Below are 25,161 nucleotides of genomic sequence, written 5' to 3'. Positions count from 1 at the left end.
AGCCATTTGTGCACAAGTGTGGTTGTGTTAGGTTTCTGTCACTTGCAACCGAGAGTCCTAACACAGTGCCACATCTGTGCAAGGGATTCCTGACCCACAGGACAGGAAGGCTGGAGAACGTACACACCAGACACTGTGGGCTCTGGGAGGGGCGGCTCTTCCTCTGCCACAGGCCCTCCCAAAGTTAGAAGCAACTGGAACAATAGGGCAATCAAGCCCGCTCTCCTCTTTGTTCTAGTCAAAGGAAGGCTACAGGGGAAGGCGGGGTTCTGGTGGGCTCCATTCCATGCCTCAACTGGGAAGAAGCAGAGAGCATGTGAGGCTGTCCTATTTCAGGGCCACTTTGCATCCTGTTTGTCTCTTGGCTGCCAGTTTCCCCTGGACACTCAGGAGGAGGCGCTGGAGGGGGCCCAGCAGAGCAAGCCCCCCGGAGGCTGCGGGGTGCAGGGGCAGCTGTCTGCCAGCGGCACCCCGGCCTCCTCTCTCCGACTGGATGGCCCCCTGAGCCTAGTCTTGCACTTCCAGGCATCTCGCTGTAAGCCCCCTGCCTAATCCGCAGCCAGCGCAGGTATTTGAACACTGGGCAAGTGTTTATCCATTGCAGGCTCCTCCCGGCCACGGTCGGGCACGGGGGCTGGCCCTGCCCACCCGTCTGACCCCAGCTCCCACAGCTCTCCCCAGCCTTCGCAGCAGGCCAGCCACACTGGTCTCTCCGTGCCTGAAATGCTCCACGCTCCCTCCTGCTGCAAGGCACCTCTGCGTGCTCCCTCCTCCCGAGTCACTGAGTGCTCCCACCACCTCCCAGGCATTCGGAGAACTCCTCCTCCAGCTTTAGGTCTCAGCTCCACCCCAAAGCCCTGGAACCCAGCACAGTGCCAGAGATGTAGTGAGCGATGATATATATATATAGGAGGAGAGAAGGGAAGGAAAGGAAGGAGGAAACAAGGTCTTCCACTATCTGGAACCTGGGTTTTTCCTTGGGACAGTGACCACACATCATTAGGCTGAAAACAAGCAAAAGACCAAGAAGAAGAGCAGAAGGAAAGAGGAAACGTGAGAAAAGAGAAAGCCACAGCAACAGCACCCCGATTTCTGAGCCATGCGCCCCCAGGCTCTCCTCTGATAAGGCAGCTGTGACCAAGGAGAGGAAAGTTCAGGAAGGGCACCTGTTGTCTCCAAACCTGAGGTCTCCAGTCTCAGGCAGAGGTCTCCAGTCTCAGGTAGGAGGAATGGCAAGATCATGATCTTCCAGCAGCCAAATCCATTTCACCCTAGGACCTCAGCTCTGTAGTGACCACAGTGGGACGGTGGGGCTGTGTGCCATGGAAAAATTGCTTGGGCTTCTGCTTTAATTTTTTTGGCCAGGGCAAAGTGGGCCACCTCTAGAGAACAATCAAGCCAGAAAGAGTGGGGAAATAGGTTCTAAAGAAGCAGCAGTGTTGAGGGAGACAGAAGCTCAGAGGGAAGGGAAATCAAGAGAAACAAAGAATTAGAGAGCCGAATTAGAAAACTGAAGGTCAGGGGTCCTTTGGAGAAAAAAAGAGAGGAGGATGGAAAGAGGTAGAGGAAAGTGAGTTGGGGGCAGAGAAAGACTCAAGGACACTGGCAATAGTGGTGATGGTAGTGATGAGGGGATGCTGATGGTGACAGTGGTGATGATGCTGGTGGTGATGGTGATGGTGGTGATGTTGGTAATGATGGTGATAGTGGTGATGGTGATGATGGTGCTGGTCGTGATGGTGACGGTGGTGATGTTGGTAATGATGGTGATAGTGGTGATGGTGATGATGGTGCTGGTCGTGATGATGATGGTGGTGATGGTGATGATGGTAACGGTGGTGGTGATGATGGTAATGGTGGTGGTGATGATGATGATGGTGGTGGTGGTGATGGTAATGGTGGTGGTGATGATGATGGTGGTGGTAGTGATGGTGATGGTGGTGATGTTGGTAATGATGGTGATAGTGGTGATGGTGATGATGGTGCTGGTCATGATGATGATGGTGGTGATGGTGACAGTGGTGATGTTGGTATGGATGGTGATAGTGGTGATGGTGATTATGGTTCTGGTCGTGATGATGATGGCGGTGATGGTGATGGTGATAGTGGTGATGGTGATGGTCGTAATGGTGGTGGTGATGATGATGATGGCGGTGATGGTGATGGTGATAGTGGTGATGGTGATGGTGGTAACGGTGGTGGTGATGATGATGGTGGTGGTGGTGATGGTGGTGATGGAGACGATGGGGATGGTAGCGGTGATGGTGATTGTAGTGATGATGGTGATGATGGTGGCAGTGACGGTAGAAACTGGAGTAGGAATGGTGGTGATGGTTGTAGGATGGAGGCAAGGATGGTACTGCTGCTGCTGCTGACAATAATAGTAACACAGAGTTATCATGTACCCAATCCAGGCCAGGTTGTGTGCTTGGCCTGCATCATCTCATGCAATCCTCCCAAAGACCAACAGGGTGGAAATGATCATCATCTCCACCCTACTGCTTAGGAAACTAAGCTCAGCATCAGGAGATACCTTACTCAAAATCGCACAGCTAATACGTGGCAGACCCAGAACTTGAACCTGAGTTGGTCTGACTCCAGATTCCATACTCTCAGCAAACAATTAAGGACTGAGAAGGAGAAGGCAGGAGAACTGAAAAGGATGGAGGCTTGCCCTGACCACTCTGTTTAACATGACAACTGACCCCCCTTAGCCTGCTCCACTTTTTTTTCCACCCCATTTATTCTAACACACTATAAAATGTACATGCTGATTCTGATTATAATTTATCGTCTGTCTCCTACTAGAATGTAAACTCTACGAGGACAGACATCTAAGCATTTTCAGAGACTAGAACAGTGCCTGACATATAATAGACATCCAATAAATTCTGTTGAATGAGTGAACAAACGTTTTTTGGTTTCACAGCCCAAATCCTGGCTTTGGGGTCCCTTGGGCTTGTTGAGGGATGACTGAGTGTTCCTTGGTTTCAGGCTAAGGCGGATCTAACAAGCTGTGAGAAGAGAAGAAAGGGTTAAGCTTTCCTTTCTTTGGGGTTCCTTGGGCACTGGGAAATAGAGATATCCCCAAAATCCAAGGAGAGAACTAATTAGAGTCACAACTTGAAAATAAAGCTGCCCCTATCCTCTAAGAAAGAGAGAGAGAGAGATGGAGGGAGGGACGGAGGGCGAGACAGAGAGGCAGAGATTACACAGATTCTTGGCCAGGCATTAAGCTTCCTTACTCCATATGCTTGGTTTCCATGAATTTCTCAACACAACTTATATTCCTTCAGTCATTTAACAAACACACGTTGCCTCCCTACTACACACTAGAATTTAAAATATCTGATTTCATCACTGGGGGAGCCTCCAGCTTCCTAGCTGAGAGCTGGGGATACCAAGGTGAATAAATATCGTATGACCCTCAAGAAGCAAAAGTCTAGTGGGAAAGGCTAGTTTGATCCCTACTTTGGGATAACATTTCTGGTTAAGACAAACGGCAGGCAGTGATGGAACCATCCAGCTCCCAAGACACTTAGAAGCTTCAAGGAACCAATGATAATTTTGGAGGGAAGAAGAGAATTTCAAACAAGAAGGATCCTCCAAGGATGGCTCACTGCTTCCCCCTGGTGGAGATCAGACACAAGCACGTCCCGCGCTCTCCAGCGCTTTCTTCAACAATAACCTGGGGGAGGAGCGCATGGCAGCATGCTGAGCCTGCCCTCCCAGAGGTCACAGTCCATTGAGGGAGCGAGACAGGGAAACTGCCAATCACTATAAGGCATTACCAGTTGGTGAGAGAGGCATACATTCATTCATTCATTCATTCAACAAAATGCAGGGCCCTCGAGGCAGGAGCTGAGCCTGCGGTGAGCTGGGATGCACCAGGCGGACAAAGGGGGAAGGGAACGCCAGGCAGCGGGGTGAATACTAAGATGTGAAATCCACGCCTGGCCCAGGAAACCCTAAGTAACTAGTAGATTTATCTGCTATTTAGGGCTTGAGGGGGAGATGTGAACAATGAGGTTCCAAATAGAAACCAAACCCTGAGTCACTTTGCATTCGCTGAGAGAGACTATGTATGTTCAGCCCCTGGTGAGTTTCACGGGCTCCACGCTGGGGGGAGGTGACTGATTCAGAAACATTTCTTGAGTCACTCCCATGTGCCAATGCTGAGCTGGGAACGGAACGGTGAGCAGAACCAGGGGCCGCCCCTGCCCTCTTGCAGTGTAGGGTCTGGTGCGGGAGAGGGGTGTGAAAGATGACCTGAGTGGAGCCATACTAAAATAGAGCCAGAGCAGCCATTTCAGAGGAATTATCTTGCAAATCTTCTTTATCTTCCAAGCTGGACCAAACCACCAACATCCCAAGAAATCAGTAAGCACAAGAATATCCTATGTGGAAGGACTGATGAAATTAGACTTTGCTAATGACCAAATCGCTAACCAATCAATGAAGGACAGTCTAGCCTTTTGCCTGATGACTGAATCTCAAGCCAATCCATGAAGTACAAGCCAGCCGTACCTCATCCAGCACCAAAGAACCCTTCTTTCATACAACCACCTCATCCTTCCTTTTTCTCATAGAAACCCTATGACCCCCTCCTGTAATCGGAACACGTTTTGGGTTTCTATCTGCATGTGTGTCCTCTGAATTGCAATTCTAACTGCCCAAAGAAATATCTGCTGTTTGAATTGTAGGGAATTTTTCCTTGGTTGAAAGAGGCATCCATAAAAAATAAATCACTCTCCATAAAAGGTTAAAACGAAAATTCAAATGGGAGAGGTGGCACAGCTACCCACGGGAAGAGCAGAAGTGAAGTATGAGACTAAGAAACCTCAGTGCCGAGGGGACAATCCTGCACCGAGCTGAGCTTCTCTCCACGCTGGCCTCGGCGCTAAGAGCTGGAGGAATCGGGCAAAGCGCAGCACGCGGCCACTGCTCTCAAGGACCCGGTGGCTCTAAGGTTGGCATCGGAGGCAGGACACTGTGGACAGAATCACAGCCGCCTGGAAAGGGTTGGAGGTGAGCCCAGGTGGAGATCAGCGGCGCTTGGTAAATTATTGAGAATAAGATAGAGAAGAATGTAAAATATCACGCCTGGTAAGAAAGAGCATTGTTTCATGAAACTCATTGCAGCTGTGTGTGTGCAATAGGTGTGGGGGGTGCAAGATAAATTGTATCTCTGTGAGTCTTGATCAAAACAGTTTGAAAAACTCCAGATGAGAGGCCCTCTCAAGGTCTCACCCAGCCCAGGATGTCACCAAGGATGACTGCTCGGCCCACGGAGGGGTGACATAAACGCCTCTCTCAGGCGGAATGGGAGGCCAGCTCCACTTTTAAGGACTTCGCCAAACTCAGTAACACAACTCTGATGGGAAGCTGTGAACCCAGAAAAGGAGTGAAGAGCCAGACCTCCACTGCTCCCTCTCATCATTGCAAGAGGTGGGGGAGGGGGAGAGGCATAAATCCATATGAACTTTCTGGAAAGCGATATGGCAGCATTCACTGAAGTCTTAAAATACGTAAACTCTTTGCTGCAGGAACCGCACATCTATGAATTCCCACTAACGGAATAACCATGGATGTTCCCCAAGATGCCCAAAGCTGTTCACTGCTTATAACAGGAAAATATGGATACAACCTAAATTTTGAAAAATTGGAGACTGGTTGAACAAATGGCTGCAGTATTCAGGCATTCAAAATGAGGAGGAAAACACGTTTATTGACAAAGGAAGATGTTTATGATTTAACATTGTGACTCGGTGCAATTTTTTAAAGGAGGGAAGCTGCCAGCGGCTTCTCACTGTGGGCAGAGAGAGGAATCTCCCTGAAGAGGTTTTGTCTGTCCTGAGTGACGGACAGGCCCCTCTTAGCCACGCAAATGTTAGGTGAGTCAACAGCATTGTACTAGAGTAAGGAATGTCATGACCTTTATAACTAGTCAATCAGAGGTGATTCCGCCCCCACAGGGAACATTTGGAAATATCCAGAGACACTTCTGTTTGTCACGTTTGGGGGGGATGTTATTGGTGGCTACTGGTAGGTGGAGGCCAGAGATGCTACTAAGCATCCTCCAATGACAGGACAGGACCCAACTCAAAGTCCCATTTGACGTGGACTGTAGCTTTGATTAGGGTCTGCTGCCAAGAAAGAATATAAAGAGAGAGGCATGCAACGTGGGCCAATGGCCTGTTTCACATAAGTTCTGTTTTGTTTGCTGCTGGACCCCAGCACAGCAGACACGTAGTCACTCAATCAATACTTGGTGAGTGTTGCACGGTGAATCCAGCGAGGGCGTGTACGGACAAGCCTCCCGCACACTGTGCCAGACTGACGTCCAACAGTGACACCTTGTGGTGAGAACTGAAACAACCGAGCAGGTGGACCAACACCTTTCTTTGGTTGGTGTTTGCCGAACTGATCCCTTAGGACCGAGAAGGCCCCAGGATTTGTGGAAAAATCACGAGACTAGAGAGAAGCAGGAAGACTCAGGAAGATGATATTTGATGTCCTGCTCACAAAGGCAAACGAGAGTTTGAGTAATTCAGGGGAAAGGGCAAAGAAAGATGACAATATATTTGAACCCCAAACTGATAAAACAAGTCACAGAGGTTATTTTGTGAGATGGAAAAAAAATAAAGTCTCCAAATAATATGTATGGATAATCCTAATTCTATTCTTTAAAGAAAGTATACACATACGTATTTGTCCAGAAGAATTATACCAAAAGTTATACCAAAATGACAACAGCAGGCTCCTAGAGGATGGGGCTTAGGGTATTATTTTATTTTTGCTAATCTATTTTCTGATTTATTTTACAGTGGCTATATATTGTTTATGTAAAAAATAAGAAGTTAGATGTTGACCCAAAATACAAAGGCACTTCAGAACATCTGCGGTAAAAAGCCACTGGTCTCCTACGCACACCCAGTATTTCTGTATCGGGACCCTGATTATCCAGAACCAAACGCCCTACAACCTCAGAAGGTCTCCCTCGGGCACCAGTTCTCAGGAGCTGCCCTGACCACTTCTTCCAACATCCAGATTCCAGGCTCCTCCTCCCTCTGCTCATGAGCGGCATTTACCAGCCAAAGGCGACTCCGTCTCGTCCTGGCCTGCAGCTGCGGGCACAGGAATCTGGAAGAAGGCGGCAGACGGGTTGGGGACCAGTCTCCAGCCCCCTGCCCGCTCACCTGACATGTGGACCTTCCGCAGGCAGGAGAGGGAGGCGTTGAGGCGGGCACACTCCTCCCGGTTGGCTCCGTATTTCTCCACGGTCTCACACACCTGCTCATCCGTCATCTCCAACAGGTCCTCCAGACTCAGCTGGCCAGGGGTGATTTCCTAGCGGGAGGAAGAGAGGAGGATGGTAAATAAACCGTGAGCACCGGGAGGGGAGGAACACCGTGAGCCTCCACGCCGCCCCCTAGTGGTACCCAGCGGGACACCCGGCCCTGTGCGGATGGCCTCTTGGCTACAGGTTGGGTCTCTGCCTCTGGGGTCAGACCAGCCTGGGTTTGAATCTCAGCTTTGCCACTCATTAGCTAGTGACCTAGAGCAAATCACTTAACCTCTCTGAGCCTCACTTTATTCACCTGTAAAATGGGAATCTTAAGCGCACATACTTGGTAAGTTAGCACGTCTGCTCAGACATAGTCAATGCTCCATAAATGGTGAATGTTAATTATCTGTCTCCCCACGCAGCTTCTGAACTCGGCATGGGAAGGGCTCCATTGTCCTCGTCTTTGGATGGCCCTCAGAGTCTCCCGCTCAGCTTGGACTGCAGTGACTTTTCGTAAATCCAAGGTGAACGCAGAGCAGAGCAGACTGGACAGCCCAAGACTCCCGATGGCTGCCCCCACTCTCTGCTTCTCTCTCCTCCAGCCACACATCCTAGGATTCACACTGGGGTTCAGGAACTCTACGGGGAAAGGGGCTGGAGCCCTGACGGTGGCTCAGTGCTGGAAATGAAACTGGATTTGTGTCTGAGCCCCGTGGGGCACGGCTTTGCATCCCCAGACAAAGTGGGAAGGCTGGAATATAGCGTGGTGGGGGGGCGGGGGGGGGGGGTGCCTCTGGAGAGATGGGCTGGGAACAGAACAGGTAGGCTCCTTGGCTACAAATGTCCCCTCACTGCCACCAGGAACCACCCTCCCCTCCCCAAAATCACATGGCCCTAGACACCGTAATATGGATACACCCTGAAATTTGTCAGACTTCTATACTTATGTGCCTATAAAAAGAGAGCCTTCATTTTTATTTTTAAAGATTTTATTTTTTCCTTTTTATCCCCAAAGCCCCCCAGTACATAGTTGTATATTCTTCGTTGTGGGTCCTTCTAGTTGTGGCATGTGGGATGCCGCCTCAGCGTGGTCTGATGAGCAGTGCCACGTCCGCGCCCAGGATTCGAACCAACGAAACACTGGGCCGCCTGCAGCGGAGCGGGCAAACTCAACCACTCGACCACGGGGCCAGCCCCAAGAGAGCCTTCATTTTATAGCACTTAATGGCATCTATCGTTTTTACGTATATTATTATTTAAATAAAAGTTTTATGGATGGAGGTTGTAAGGCAACATTGTGGAATACTTCTGCCCTCTTGTGGCCATCCCTGTGTATTACAACAAGATCAGACACCCCTCCGCTGCATCAGCACAAAATTCTATCCAAAGATGCACAGAAAAAGCGGAGCCCGGTCAATGCCCTTCCAACTCACTGGGCAGCGGGCAGACAGAGGACAGTACCTGAGTCACTTCGAGGCTTTCTCAAACAGGGACACGCTGCAGGTAAGCCCCCTTTAAGAAAGGTGACAGACCCAGATCTGAAGGTGCAAAATGCATCGCATTTAGAGGGGAGGACTCACGACATAAAAGAGTTCTCCTCTTTGCTGCAGGATTCACTGGTGCATTTTAATCCTATAATTTACCCCCCAAAATACTCAATTTACATGGAAGTTTAGGGTTCACCAAAAAAACTCGCAAAAGTAATAATGACATCAAAAATGGAAACAGCCTTAACAGACCCGGGCCGAAAAAGCAGATGCACTTCTGTTCAATAAAATAATAATAGGTAGGGGCTGGCCCTGAGGCATAGTGGTTAAGTTCAAAGTGACCCAGGTTCGCAGGTTCCCATCCCAGGTGCGGACCTATGCCACTCATCAATGCTGTGACAGTGACCCACATATAAACTGGAGGAAGATTGGCACAGATGTTACCACAGGGCTAATCTTCCTCAGCAAAAAAGATTTTTTAATTAAAATAATAATAATAATTGAAACGGATGGAGCACTGTTTGAAGCATTTTTCATGGATTTTCTTTTAAAGTCACAAAGACCACATAAAGTAGTACTTTTATCATCCTCACTAGTCTCTAACTAGGACAATAAAATTCAGAGAGGTTAGACTAATTGCCCAAGGTCACACAGCAAGTAAGTTTGAACCCAGGTCGACTTTGGAGCTTTCTCCATACTGCTGGTTCCTCCAACAAAAGGGGACCTCTGGTGGCTGCATGTGTGAGCTACAGACAGAGAGTGGAACCCCAGCTCCATCCACACCCCTTGGTTGGTGGTCTTGGACTCAAGGTTCTCACAGACCAAGGTAAGAACCGGAGCTCGGACACCTGCAGGCCAGGTAAACGTAAATGAGCAAAGCTGTGAACTTGGAGACCCCGGGACCCTAAGGGGCTGCAGAATTCACTTCAGTGTGGTCAGCAATTTCGATTTTACAAGAGAAGCCAGAGATCTCAGTTTTTATGCAAAGCCTTTCAAGCTTTAAATATTGGCTCAAAAAAATTTTCGAACATCGTATCAGCCAAACAAAAAGTGTCTGTGCATCAGACACAGCTTGAGGGCCACCCGCTTTCAATGCCTGGTCAAGAAGAGCTGTCTCTGTCTTATTCGCCCCGCTTGATAAATAAAGGTCCCAAAAGCATCTGAAAAGCAGACTGGGCCACATGAATAGAATGTACTGTCTGCACTTATACGAGACCCTTCATTTTAAGGATATTCACACGAAACCGCCCTCCTGGGAATGAAATAGAAAACACGGAATCACACCCCTTCTGGTGCGCACGTGCGAGGCATGGGGGGTGGGGGATGGAGGAGAGGAGGGGTCTGGCTCAGATTGTTAGATGGTGGGTTCAGGTGAGATCACATCCTGGGACAAGGTCTGAAAAAGACAAAAGGTGGAAGAGGATCTTGGGGGCCTCTTCAAGCAGGGAGCAGGGAGCACTTGGAGAAATGTCGCTTGGCCCCGCAAGCAAGAGGGGGCACCCCTCTTCTGCCTGGCTCGGGGAGGCCCCGGCACCAGGAAAAGGAGGGGAAAGCACAGTGCTTCCCACCTCGCCCTCCAGAGTCCATTGGAGTGGGTTTCTCCCGCTAGCCCCGCACACGCACTAACAGAACAGGTCGCTCCATCTCTAAGCCTCAGTCTCTAGCTCTGTACACTGGTGATGAGAGTCCTTCCCACCTCAAAAGGTCGTTGTGAGGGTTTGAACGGCCTCAACAGTTGGGGTCCTGGGTGTAGAGCCCTCAGTACAATGGCTGGCACCGAAGATTGAATAACTGAGAGCTGGTTTCATTAGGAAGGGCTGATCCGGTCACTGGGAACACTGGGGACCTGGGATCTGAGGGGGAAAGGACATCTCACTGTCCCTGAGACCTTATGGATGTGGGCCACGCCTCGATGGTGGACACAAGACAGCATGTGTTCTGGTTTTGTTTTGCCCTTAGAAAACCTGTTACTTCCGAAGTTTTCAACAGCAATAATAACAATATAATAAGCCAACATTTACTGAGTGCTATTAGGTGCCAGACTATGAACTGAACATTTTATATAGATCACCTCATTTTATCATGCCAGCTACTGACGAAGAGGAGACAATCATTATCCCATTTCACAGACAAGAAAACTAATGCCCTAAGACTGGTGTCCAATATGGTGGCCGCTGGCCACACTAATTAACCCTCAAGACAATTAAAAATTCAGTTCCACAGTCACACACATTAACCACATGTAGCTCAACAGCTACATGTGACTGGTGGCAACTGCATTGGACAGCACAAATATAAAATATTTTCATCGTAGCAGAAAGTTCTGCTGGACAGCACTGGTCCAAGAGGTTAAGTGATTTGGCCAAAGGGACTGAATTCATGAGTGGCAGAGTTGAAAGAGATCCCAACTCTAGAACCACACTCTTAATGACCCCATTCAACAGCCTCAGAGATCCTCCGTGCCTTCATCCCATACATATTTATTGAAGGCCTACTATGTGCCAGGCACAGCCAAAAACCCACTGCCGCAGGGGCTGTCTGCTGGCCAGTTAGGGGCAGGGGGCACGGGGCGCCTCCGGTCACCTCCAGGACTTCCTTGCGCACGTCGACGATCCGGAACCAGTGGCGGAGCTGGGGGAAGCCATCCAGCTCGGCGTTGCGCTCCTGCAGGGCCACCTTCTTTTTGCAGGACAGCTGCCGGCTGAAGTACTTCACCAGCTTGCTCTGTGGAGACAGATGAGGACAGAGGACACATCTCAGAGGCATTGCCACAAGGAGAGGCAAGAATCTCCCTACTGCCCACTCCGTGCCCCCACCCCACCCAACTCTGTATTTTAAAGACTGGCTCAAGTGCAATGAGGGAGACACACGTCGGCCCTTGAGTGGGGGCCTTGGGGCTGCATCCTCCTCCATTTCCACAGCACATATCCCTGGACCCTACAATTCCACTGCTAGGAACTCATGCTACAGACACTCCATCCTGTGCAAAATGACTGCGTAAAAGCATCTTCCTTACAGTTCTCTTGGCAGTGACAAAAGATGGCAAACATCCTGAGGGTCCATCAGCAGGAGCCTCATAAAAGAGGCACACGCACACAAGGGAACCCTACGCAGCTATAAAATAAAATGAGGATGCGTGCTTTGTCTGATATGGAACAGTCTCCAAGACACGTTGATAAACAAACACAAATACTCTCCCATTCACGTGGGAACTGTTGACATGTATATATCTTCATAAATGCAGACACTGTCTGGAAGGATTCCCAATCCTCTAGGGAAGGGAGGAGGGCGGGTGGGGAACAGAGGTGGGAGAAACATTTTATTTAAACACTTTTGTACCATTTGAATCTTGAGTCACATGCAGGTAGTCACAAATTAACAAAGACTTTTAAAATGAGATGGGCCTGGCCCCGTGCTTCTGGACGGATGCCAGGATGCGAGAAAGGAAAGTGTTTTATTGCTAGTTATGTAAAAACTAGCAACATTAACAAAAGACAGGCCCTACATGTGTGCGGGAACAGAGAAAGAGTATGGAAGACACACCCCAGGCTGATAACTGGGATGGGGAGAGGCACAGACAGAGTGAGAAAAAGGTTCGATGTTCCTTAATATATTTTTGCTTGGCTTCAATCGTTACCTAAAGCATATTATCATCTTTGTAATTTAAAATATACTTAATAAAGATAACTAAATGAAAGAAAAATAAAATCCTTAGGTACATAAATGCCTCCGGTATTTCAAAGCACAGTCAGCCAACATTTATCAAGAAGACGGTCCTGGAATTTTAGGATCACAGAATTTGGAGCAGGGTATGATGGCAGTGGGCATCTATTGGTTCTGTCCAGCCCGTCTCCATTCCCCCTTTCGCTGAAAAGGGTATTTCAACTCTCTTTTGGGGAAACCTCCTTCTTTGGCTCTCAGTGCACATGGTTCAGGCACGGCTGTTTCACTGAGCCTACCCTGCCTGGGCTGCAGGCGGCCTGGGAATTAAGCCTGGCCACAGCATCTGGATCAGGATGACACGTGAGCCAGGCTGGGCCACCAGAGCCCTCCCCACAACTCTTCGCAAGCTCTCAGGAACAGCCGTCCCTTCCCACTAGAGTGTCTGGGAGGCGTCATAGAAGCCGGAAGCTGTCAGGGCCATCCCTGCTGACATGGAGAGAGCACCCTGAGACTGAAGCCCAGGGGAAGAAATCAGAGAACTAAGTTTTTAAGTTCACACTAATTTTCTCACCTTACTAATAAGATGAAAGTTGCCTTTCTTGGTAAGCCTATGTGTCGTTGCAACAGAAGCACAAAAATCACTGGTTAAGCGAATGTACCTGGAACACTTTTCATTTGGAATCTCAATTTAGAATTTAGAATAGAAAAATGCCAAAAAATACATGTTTTTTCTCCCATGTATTTCTGAAGGAATAGAGTCTGCCCTATTAAGACTTCAGAGTAGGGCTTTCAACTAAGACATCTACAGAACTCACACGTCTGTCTTTTGTGTTATTTTTGGACTTGTTTCAACTATTTTCTATACACAGGTACAGAAAACCACTCAGAAGAAATAAACATACTTCGACACCTCCCCATCATTCTTCAAGCACTTCTTTACTTTCATGCACAACAAAATTTTCCAGGCTCATCTTGCTCTTTTCCTGCCCCTGTTCTGGAATCAGTCATTTCACCAAAGAGCACTGGTTCCTCTGAGGGGAAGATGGTATTTAGAAGCCAAGATTTGGATGGTTGGTGTGCTTACTGATCTTGAGGTGTCCTGGTTTCCAGTTCCCTCAGCGGGCAGCCTAGGTAATATATGTACGTATGTGCAATGCATATATGTAGATACATAAGTTTACACCTATATTTATTTTTTTATCTATATGTGTTGATAACCAATAATCCCAAACCAACACCACAGGATTTATTCTAGTTTTTTCCCTTCCCACATTTGCATCACTCTTCTCGGACACTGAGAAAAATACTCCTTAATATGTTTATTTATTATTTGCTTAACCTGCTGAATTTCGCTAATATCCCAACTCCACTGGGCCCCTGCCCTGTCCAGACCCATCCTCAATTGGGCCACTGCCCTGCTTGGATGTCCCCTGTGGGCCCTGACCCCCGCGGGGCTGCCCTCTCACCCTAGCTCTGCTGCCTGCCTTGTGAAGATGTTCATATGTCTGATTTGCAAAAAGTTTTCTTACTTTTCATCTACGTATCTTAATGAATAAAATTTTCCTTTTATTTCCAATCCTTTCCTGAGTTCTGTCACCTCATTCTTGAGATTTCCAATCCTGATTTAAACTGTTTTTTCAGATCTTGACATTTTCCAGAGGATTCTCAAGTCTTGTATGCAGGCACTCCCCCCAAATCTGCTTTCATTTCACAAACTGAGAAGCGAAATCGATTTAATCTGTGTGTCAAATGTCCAAAATGGTAGTCGACCAGCCATGTGTGGCTAACGGATCATGGTGTGGCTAGTGTAACTAAGGAATGGAATTTTAAATTTTATTTAATTTAAATGCAAAAACGGAAGCCACGTATTTTGCTGTTAAACATAATTTTATTGTTTTGATAGAACTACATTTTACCTTAACCTTGAAAATTTTAGCATCTGAATTGAGATGTGCTATAAGTATAAAATACACACTGAATTTCAAAGACTTGAGAGGAAAAGAATAATGTAAAACGTCTCATTAATATTTTTACACTGATTACATGTTTACATGATAATATTTTGGATGAACTGGGTTAAATAAAATATATTCTTAAAGTTAATTTCATCTGTTTCTTGTTAATGTGGATACTAGAAAATTTAAAATTACACATTTGTTTCTCTCATTATATATATTCTCTCATTCTCACATCTGTTGCTCTCATTATATTTCTAACAAACAATGCTGCTGTAGGGTTTTATTCTAAAGAAATAATTAAGAATATTCATGAAGCTTTGCTCCAAGTTGATAATAGCCATGAAGGATTGGAAATAAGCCAACTCTTCAACAATAGGGGATGATGTAAATAAATTACAATGTATTCATATAGAAATGATGTATAAAATATGCATAATATTTATAATGTATAAGCAATGCATTGAAAATTTATAAAACTACATGTGTATAGATGCATCGAAAAAGCCCTGGGAGGGTACATAGCACAGTGTTAGCAGTATTTATCTCTGAGACTAAGATTATGGGTGACCTATTTTTTTTCCCGTTTGCTTCTTTATAGTAATATTAGAAAATACAACGTATATGTATTACCTGCTTATTAATGGAAAAATGTTTGGATACGTTTGGCAACATTTTAACACTGATGCTATCAGTGTCAGTGAGAATGTGAGAAACCCTTGAGAATTCCAAGGGAGGGCAACTTGATTTGGTGGTATCAGCATTTCAGTACCCATGCACTGTGACCGAGGAAACTGATGTCTAGGAATCCACCCTACAGAAATACGCACATGTGCACATGGGGCGAGAGGCTGGCTGGCTATCGCAGCAGTTTGCGATTTTAAAAACACGAAAACAATTTTTTTAAAGGGTCATTAACAGAAAAGATAAATATGAATGAGTTACAGCACATCCATAGAATTGAATACTATATAAACTTTCAAAAATAAAGTAGATTAGGGGCCAGCCCAGTGGCACAGCAGTTAAGTTCACACGTTCCGATTCTTGGCAGCCTGGGGTTCGCCAGTTTGGATCCCGGGTGCAGACATGGCACCACTTGGCAAGCCATGCTGTGGCAGGTGTCCCACGTATAAAGTAGAGGAAGATGGGCACGGTTGTTAGCTCAGGGCCAGTCCTCCTTGGCAAAAAGAGGAGGGTTGGCAGTAGTTAGCTCAGGGCTAATCTTCCTCAAAAAAAAAAGTAAAATAAATAAATAAAGTAGATTAATACATATTGATTTAAGAAAAGATTTTCATCTTCAGTGATAAAGCAATCTGCAAAGACACTGTATAATTGCATTTATATTTTTAAAACTATATATGTGTTAATGATATGATTATGAACACAGAAAAATACCTGGCAGAATACAACGACCTATAATAGTAAAAACAGATATGGGGAAAAGAGGGGCATTCACTTTTTCCTGCACAACTATTTTTTCAATTTTTATAGTAATTTATATATTTTATTTGTATATATTTTTATTTGCATATATTTATATATAATTTGTATTTATTACATAAATAAAATATAATTTATATATATAATTTATAAACTTATTTATAATAAGTTCATATTGCTTTGCTTTCTCAACACTAAGAATTTTTTTTATTTTAAGACTGAGTTTAGGTATCCTGTCCACACTTTGCATATATCTAAGCTTTGGTTCACTCATTGACTCAAACAATATTTACTAAGCGCCAACTATATGCCAGTGTGCCAGGCACTGTGTTAGGCTCTGGGAATTCAATAAGTAATATGATTAATCAAAGTTTTACCTTCTTTCTGATATTTTTGGTACAGAGAACCAAAATCAGTCCTGAATTTCAGACGAAGATTTCGATATGAAACCTGCACCCAACAGTTAGCGCTCTGAATCTATCCTAGGAAGTTTCGGGACAAAGAGATCTGCTCAGGATTACAACTTTCCTCGCCACGAGGAAAAGAAACCAGAGTGATCAAAAGCACAGGGGGTCTCTCAGCCCTGGGACAATGTCACTTGGCACCAGCAGTAAGTATGGCTAGAAAGCCTGCTTCCTTTGCACTGATTTAAATTAAGGACTCTAGTAGTTGAAGAAAGAGAAAAGCGCAGCATAAAACCAGAGAAAGAGAACTTTTTAGTTTACTTGTCTTTTTTTTCCATGTCCATGTGTTGGAATAAGAGGCAGCCTCAGGGAGAGGCCGGAAGCTTGGGCACCAGAATCAGCCTAACCTGGGCTCCCATCCCCAGGCACTACTCAGTAGCTTAACCGCCTCAAGCAAGTTTCAAAACTGTTCTAAACCTCAGTTTTCTCACCTGGAAAATGAGGATTAAATTGTCCCACTTCCTAGGATTGTGGTGAGGCTTAAAAGAAATTATTCATGCAAAGTGGCATGGAAGAATCACACAGAACACCATCGCAATAGTGCTGATTTTGTACTACATGAATTCACAAGCATCTTCCACAACTAGCATGGGGGGTATGTCCCAAATATAGTGACTATCAGCCTTAGAAAAAGTTTTTCTTTTCTTTTTTTTTTTTTTTTTGCTGAGGAAGATTTGCCTTGAGCTAACATCTGTGCCAATCCTCCTCTATTTTTTTGTATGTGGGATGCCTCCACAGTGTGGCTGGTCAGTGGAGTAGGTCCTCACATGGCATCTGAACCTGCGAACCCTGGGCACCAAAGCAGACTGCACAGAACTCTAACCACTTGGCAATGGGGCAAGCCTAAAAAAGTATTTCTAATAAATCAAAACTAATCAGTTTGAAAATAAATAATATTCTTTAAAGGTAAAATGTATCATTTCTCCAAAGTTTAAAAAAGTTATCCTGTAAGAGAACGTACTAAACATACTAAATGAACTAAAAGGACTAAAATTAAAAGTTTGAATAAAAAATTGTCTTCCTAATTCCTTATGTAAATCCTGACTTTGAAATTACTAGGATTTGAATCCATTGACCTTACAGAAATTGCTTGAAAGTAATACGTGCTCCCTTCATGAACATCTATAAATCTGGGCTTTTGGCTAAGTGCTCTTCCTCAGACTTTTCTTCTGAATAAATAAGCTTTTACTGTTTATTATTCTATACCTATATATGGCTGTGTTGGATTTCAAATATGGCAAAAGAAATAAGGATCTGGTCTCTTCATATAAATAATAACAATGCTGTATCAACTTCTCAAAGAAAGAAAGAAAGGAATCAAGTGTCAATTGGAAGCCATTGACATCATGTCACACCTTTAAAGAAGCCTTCAGTGTCACAGAAGATTGAAAAACTAGACTAAGCCCAAATGCTGGCTGGCAGGAGAGATGGAACTACGTCACTACCCTGCTCAGACACCCAATCTTGAATAGCAGCATTTCCCAAGCGCGTGATAACTCGAGGTGGTACCCAGGCGTGGCATTAAGTAACACTGGGTCACACAGCGAGAGCGTGCTTCCCTGTCCAGATCTCCCTCCAGCCACCTGACTTTAGATCAAAGAGACAGTCTCTCTTCAATGACACTGTGTCTTTAACACAGACTCACAGCCTGAGGCAGGTAACAATATTTAGCACAACTGAAGGATACTTTTGTTTCATTGTATTTCTTTTCCTGATTGCCTTCCATTTATGAAGAGTGATACCAGTTTTCCATTATAACAGTTGTACAGTTTTATTTTTAAATACATGGTTTTTTTTGTGTGTTTTTTTTTAATTTGAGTTGGTTTAAAGAAAACACACAGATAGGGCAAAAAGTAGGATGAGGGTATCAAACTGATGAGTTTGGGAAATGCTGTCCTATAGAATAACGTTCAAATTCCTTAGCCTATTATTCAGGGCTCAATTATATTCCAGTTCTCCTTTCTTGCCTCTTTCACTTCCAGGCAATTCCTCTCCACACCCACCTGTGGTGGATTGTAAAGATGACCTGAATCCTGCACCCCTCCTGCCTCCACACCCTTTGCATTGTAACTTTGCAGTTAATTCACTGAAGAGGCAGAGTCTGCGCCTGCACCGCTTCCATCAGGTTGGCCATGTGACTTGCCTCAGCCAATAGAAAGAGGCCTGGTGTGTTTCTACTCCCTCTCTTGAATCTCTGCCATCTCCATGAGAATGTGCCCAGGCTAGTCAGCTAGTCAGCTGAAGGATGAGAGACTACATAGGGCAAAGTCAAGCTTTCCCAGACATCCCAGCCAAAGCCATCCTAGCTGGGCCAACAGCCAATTGCTGTCTGGCTGTTGGCTCTGAGTGAACTCAGCCAAGAGCAAGACAGCCACTAATGTGCAGCTGACCCCAGATGCATGGCCAATAAATGTTTATGTTGTATGCAACCAAGGTTTTGTAGTTGCCTGTTACACAGCATTATAGGGATTCAGAGATAATTGATACGCCACCCAGTCAACTCACGGAAATCTGATTTCTCCAAAGTTCATCTCAAATGTCACCTTCTCCGGGAAGTCTTTATTAATTCTTCCTGGGCATTTTGTTCGTACAGACTCTATTACAAGATTTATCACAGTTTTCCTTGCATTCTAATTGGCTAATAATTGTGTTACCCAGTGTTGAAGACACTGGCTGTCTTAAAGGTTAAGGAGCCCTGTCCATATTTGGAAGAGTAAATGAAATAAATTTAATAATAAAAATGAAAGCACCATTATTGAGCATTGCCAAGTGCCCAGCCCATGCTGAAGGTCTTACACGCATCATGTCAACATATCTTCACATTCCCAAGAGCTAGATGCCATTAAGATCTACATCTTACAGAGGAAGAAATCAGGCACAGAGAACTTATTTGTTCGCAATCATACAACCAGTAAGTGGAGAGCTAAGATTCAAACCCAAGTTGATTCCAAAGCCCCAACATTGCAGAAAGGATAACTTTATTTTAATTTACTTTATTTAATAGACACATGCATATATTTCCTTTGTGAAAAAGTTAGAACATTTCAGATAAGGCCAAAGCCCCCTTTGACCATTCCCACTAACGCTGGCCCGCCTCTCCTGGAGGTGATGCAGGTAACTGCTCAGAATGGCTTGGTGTCCATCTATCCAGACCTTTTCCTGTGCCCTTTCACACATATGCACACGCGTGCAGAAACTCCGCAGCGTGGTTTTACGTGTAGGGTTGTTTTTTTCACGTAAATTGTATCACGCAGTATGCATTTTTTTTGCAGCTCACACTTTCACTCAGTGGTAAGTCTTGAGGATCTTTCCTGCTCGTTCATACAGATGCACCTCATTCTTTCTCATCTTCTGCATGACAAATTCCTTTGATACCACAGTCAAAAGTCCACGATGCGAGCAGTTCTGGGATGTCTGCTGGGGGCATTTTTGTCAGCTACGATTAAGCCTTTTCAGGAATAACTGCCGCGCCAGCAGCCACCATTGACCAAACACCTGCGGTGTGCCTGGCGCCGGGGGGAGTGTTTTGAACGTGCTTGTTCATTTTGAATCCACGCAACAACACTAGCTGTGAGGCTGCTGTTCTGAGCCCATTGTGTGAACGAGAAAACAGGCGCCCAGAGGTGGAACCACTCGCTCAGATCCACAGACTGTTTAAGTCGGGGAGCCAGGGTCCGACCCCAAAGCTCTCTGTCTCTACCAGGACGCTGCACTATGAGGTGTTCGCGGTCCTTCCCACTGAACGGGAAATCCAAAAGTCGGGCTTGGGCCCCTCAAGGGCAGAGGGAGTCTCACTCCTCTCGGGAAGCCTTCCAGGAAGCAGGGGACGAGTGAGTTTCTGAATTCCAGTTCTGAGGCTTGGGCAAGTCACTTCAGCTCCCTGAGCCTCCACTTTCTCATCTATACAATGGGCATATACCTCCTTCCCTCGCAGGTCTGCTGCGGCATCACACGAGACAATGTCCACGCAGAAGACAGGCCGAGCCCTCGGCCCACATAAGCACCCTGTCCTGTTTGTAGAAGGAACGCACGGACGCTGGGGAGGTGCTTCCAGGGTCACCCAGAGACAGGACCTGCACCCGCCCAGGAGTAAGAGGCCAGGGGCCGCCTCACTATGATGAATGAGGAACACGGGGGACAGAGATGGGCTTAGGAAGCAGGCAGAGTGGGAAGACAGGCGGGCAGTCACAGGCCCAGGTCTTCCCCTTGAGGCCAAGGGAAAGAAGAGTCACCACTGGGGACAAAAGCATGGCTAGTCTGAGCAGGGAAAACCCCCGAAAACCAACCAGAGTGTGAAGCTGGACTGGGCGGAGACTGAGCAGCGCTTCCCAGGTGGGGCCCCTGGGATCAGCAGCTCTCCCCACCAGTTACCCAAGGCTGGTGGCGTAGAATAATCCAGGCTGTCAGCTAACAGGGGCCTTCTCTGAACCCAATGCTGTGATAAGCACTTTTATGAATTATCTATTTAATCCTCACAGCGGCATTGCGATGGACATCCAATTACTGCCCCACTCTACAAACGAGAAAATTGAGGCCCAGAAAGGTTAAACAACTTACCCAAGGTCACAGAGCAACTAAGCGGATGAATCAGAATTTGAACTGAAGTTTAACAAACTCTTACATATTGACACACAAAGAATGTCATGATCTACTGTCAAGTGAAATAACATAACCAAAAGAACAGGCAGAGTATAATCCTATTTTCTGAATATAAAATGAATGCGTGTGTATATTATATAATATATAATATATTATGATTTTTATAAATGTCTATATGCATAATAAAATATATATTTAATATTTTGTACATGTTAATATATAATAGTATACATTAGATATATATGTATCTTATGTATATATTGTTATATATACATAACATAAGATATATATACATTTAATATATATTTTATATATATATATGTACACACAGACTAGAAGGAAATGCTCCAAAATGTTAACAGCTACATCTCTGGGTCATTAGAGGTGAAATTTATTTGTTCATTTCTGTGTGTGTATATCTTATAATCTTTCTATAAGCTTGAATTACCTATGTGATAATTAGTTACAAATCTCATGAAAATCAGACACCTGCCAACAATAAATACACACGGGACGTACACAATGTCAGCCATTGCATTAAATAAGTTTTAAATATCCATAGGATGTAAATAACACACACATGCCAGGGATTCTGCTAAGCACATCATACAAGTTTCTCACGTAAGCTTCTCAATGACCCCAGGAATACCCCCATTTTACAGATGAGGAAGCTGAAGGCCACAGAGCTTAAGCAGCTCTCCCAAGGTTCTAGATAATTTTACAGGCTGCTTCCCTCTTTCCCCAATTTCCTGACCATAAAAATCATCTGAAGGTGTTTGTTAAAAACCAGCCTTCCAGGCCACTCCTCTAGAAATTCTGATTCAGTAAATCTGGGGAAGGCCCAGGAATCTGTGAAAACACAAGCACCCCAATGAGTCTGAGGGTCATGCCAGCATAGAAAGACCCATCTCCTGTCTGAATGACGTAAGGAAAGCAGTCTGCTTCTCAGACAAGCTTCAGCATCCGGGTCCTTGGGCAATAAAACCAGGGCAGAAACCCGTTCCGGGAGCCCGGGGAGCAGCGCCCTCGGCAAGCAGCACCCCTCAAGGGCGAGTAAATGCCCGGGCTCATTTGCACGGCAGGCATTTAGCGAGCAGTCCAGGGACAAGACCTTGACTGAGGCACCGGGAAATCCAAGAGCAGTTGGGCCAGTCCAGGCCTGAAGGGACGCCCAGTGGGACAGACAAGACTGACACGCAAACACAAATCATGAGGCCAAAGGACAGGAGCCAAAGGACACAAGGGCACAGCACAGCCTTGAACAAAGCATTGTGCCGTGATCGCAGGATGATAACGGCGGGCGCTCTATATTTGTTCTAAGAGAAGCAAGGCCTCTCATTCACTCATTTAAAGGATTTTTGTTGGTTTGATTTTTGTTTTTTAGGTGCTTTCTAAATACAAAGAGCTAGGGATACAAAATCAAGTACACCCCCTCACTGCCGTAAGGCAGGGCTCCTCCAGGCGCGGCCTGAAGACATGGGTCCTGAGGCCCTGACGGGCAGCCCCCTTCGGGTAAGGACAGAAATTGAGAGCAGTGAGACACTTTGATAGCTATTTGACAGAGAGATTTTATGTCTGTTTAATATTTTCCCAGTGAGGCTTGTATTTTATTGGGGTTTTTTTTATCCCTTTCATTCTTCTAGTAAATCATTCTTATCATATATTACAAAAGCATTGGCTACAAAGCACCAGGAAAGAAAACGCTGATCCTTCACCACAGAAGGTGTGGGAGGCCCTGACCTCCGCCCTCAGAGAATGTCAGGGACCGAGCTGGATCCCCCCACATCACTAAATAAATTCCCTTCCTCGATGGTTCCAAAGCTATGGTTTTATTTGAGCATCTCGATGATGCTGAAGAGGGTGTCAGATTGTTAGGAACAGTCTACAGATGGGGAAAGTGAGGCTCAGAGGCGGGGGAGGGCTCGAGCTCACACAACTAAAGCAGCACCAGCCCAGGATCTGACTCCCCGTCCCGTGCCCTCTTCGCCATAGCTCTCTGCTGAAGCGGAGGGTCCCAAAAACCTAGAGGTCAAGGTTGAGAAGCACAATTAGAAAAGCGCCTTTTGTAGGGCCTCACCCTGCCAGGTGTCCCCATTTATTTTTAGGTCACCCTCAATACAAGTGCATGCAGAGCTCAACTGCAAAAAGTCCAGAGGCACCATCTCCAAGACGCAGCACAGGGCTCCCGGAAATAGCACCCCCAAGCTGAGTCCACCAGCTGCCCCTGCCCTGCCCGGGGGTGCAAAATAAGGTCTCCGGGCCTGGGCTCTGAAGCGTCACAGGACTCGGAGACAGCAGGAACCCACAGATGTAGTTCTTCATCTCCACACCAGGGGGCAGCCTGGCACCTTCCGCGGCAGATGGAAAAATTTTCAGACCTTCCTGGATCTGAGCATCCTCAGTACTTATTACTGTACTCGGTATTAGCACCATGGCAAATTTAGCAGCATAAACAACAAAAAAAAATGTTTTAAGTCAAGACATGTGACAGAGCTATAAATAATCATGTCTGAAATCTCTAATGTGACATGGGGAACTTTTCACTCAGAATCGAAACCAGGATAAACCCAGAGACCCATGGGCAAGCCTCTGGTTTGCTGGAGCCCAAACCCATCACTCTTAGGTGCTATTTTTTTTTTTTTGAAAAACTAAAGCAGAGTTCGTGAAAGCTGGAAGGGGGTGCAGTACAGATTGAGGATCTTCTATGTATGAGGTCTTTTCACTAATCGTCTCTCAGATAAACCTCATGGCAACGCCAAGGGGAGGGTCTCATCTCACATCCATTTTATGCACGAGGACACTGAGGGCTCAGGAATGTGACAAAACTGCCCTTAAAATCACACGGATGACTTTAGGCTGATTCTAGCCGGGCTCCGGAACCCTCTGTACCCCTCAGGGCTGCCTGTCAGCAAGCACCCCATTATTGCTGCCTTCTCTTTCGCAGGCGCTGGCTAGCAGCGGAGCTCAAAGCCCTGAATCCACAGGGTCCAGCCTCTCGGCACATCTTCCGACTGCCCAGGGCTGTCTCCCTCCGGCTTTAGGCATAAACAGCACTTTCCTATCCTTCAGGTGTCACCCCTTCCCTATTACCTTTCAATGTCACCATCACGCCACCTGCTTTTTCCTGCGAGCTCTTATCGCTATCCCACAAATTATCCTGTTTACTGGTTTCCATGGTTACGCCCCCCCCGCCCGGCCACCCCTCCCCGCCCCCCCATCACACACCCATCAGAATGTCAGCTCAAAAGAGCACGGGCTTTTGCCTCTTTTCCCTGGAGCGTTCAGATCAGTGCCTGACATACAGCCGGCGCTCAGGACATTTTTCTTAGTCGTTCGATAAACCACCATCATTGCTGGTGGAGGCCAGGCCTCTACCCATAAACCCCAACTCCTCTCCCTTGGGCGCTGCAGGCTGAGCCCCGGGGCCCGGCTCCGCGGCCACGGCTCTCTCTCGGGTCCTCAGGGCCGGCGGGCGAGGGGAGCGGCCGCAGCCAGCGGCCCGACGCCTTCCCGCGTTGCCAGGGCGACCATTGTCATAACATCCCCCGCTCGAGGGGCCAGCTGACAGGGAGAGAATTATTTGACTCGCTAAGGTCTCAAGTAACCGGCCGATTTGCATCCGCAGGCAAATCCTCCGCCTGGGAGACGCGCCCTTCCTCCTCTCCCCACCCGGGTCCCAGTTAGAACAGGATCCCTCAGGCCGAAGCAGACCGGACCCACCAGTCTGGGGCTGCGCCCCGGGGATGCTGGGACCAGGCCGGTTCCGTCTGCCGGAAGCTGCCCACTGCCCCCTGCTTCGGGTTAAACCCCTGGATGCTGCTGGTGGCTTTTCCTTTTCTTTGAGAACTGCTAATGAATATTACAAACAACATGGGAGAAAAAAAAGAGTTCACAGATTTAAGCACTTCCTAGATGCCAGGCCCACTGGTAACTTCCTCACATAATTATTATTATAATTTTAATATTTATGCTATAACAATACATATGCTATATTTCTGGTGTATCTATATACTGTATAATATATAGATATATTCGTAGATATAAAATAGATAAGAATTCATAGACATATAATACATAATATAATTTGAAATTCAAAAATATATAGCATATTTATAGCATATATTATATATTTATGGTAATAAAACTGACATTTGTTGATGCTTTTTATATGCCAGCCCTGTGCCTACTGCTTTAGTTATGTTAATAACGATGCTCTTATCAAAACATTATTATGCAATAATATAATGATAATCAGAGCTAAGCTG

The 25,161-nt window shown here is 46.2% G+C and overlaps 1 protein-coding gene across 5 annotated transcripts in view; it reads right to left on the bottom strand.

Annotated features, from left to right (window-relative positions):
* Positions 1–25,161, bottom strand: part of KSR2 (kinase suppressor of ras 2) — a 387,205-nt gene that overhangs the window by 300,107 nt on the left and 61,937 nt on the right. For 3 of the 5 annotated variants that reach the window (XM_070627136.1, XM_070627133.1, XM_070627135.1), the window contains exons 2-3: positions 11,359–11,499; positions 7,200–7,350 (exon numbers count right to left, since the gene is read on the bottom strand). In XM_070627136.1, the coding sequence (XP_070483237.1) occupies positions 7,200–7,350; positions 11,359–11,499 (292 nt within the window). Of the gene's footprint in view, positions 1–7,199; positions 7,351–11,358; positions 11,500–23,986; positions 24,087–25,161 lie in introns of those variants that run through there. The other 2 variants (XM_070627138.1, XM_070627137.1) reach the window with 1 other exon arrangement.

This window comes from Equus przewalskii, chromosome 7 (assembly GCF_037783145.1).
Source record: "Equus przewalskii isolate Varuska chromosome 7, EquPr2, whole genome shotgun sequence".
Classification (NCBI taxonomy): Eukaryota; Metazoa; Chordata; class Mammalia; order Perissodactyla; family Equidae; genus Equus; species Equus przewalskii.
The sequence above is the reverse complement of the archived record's forward strand: the minus strand, read 5'-3'. Positions and strand labels throughout refer to the sequence as shown.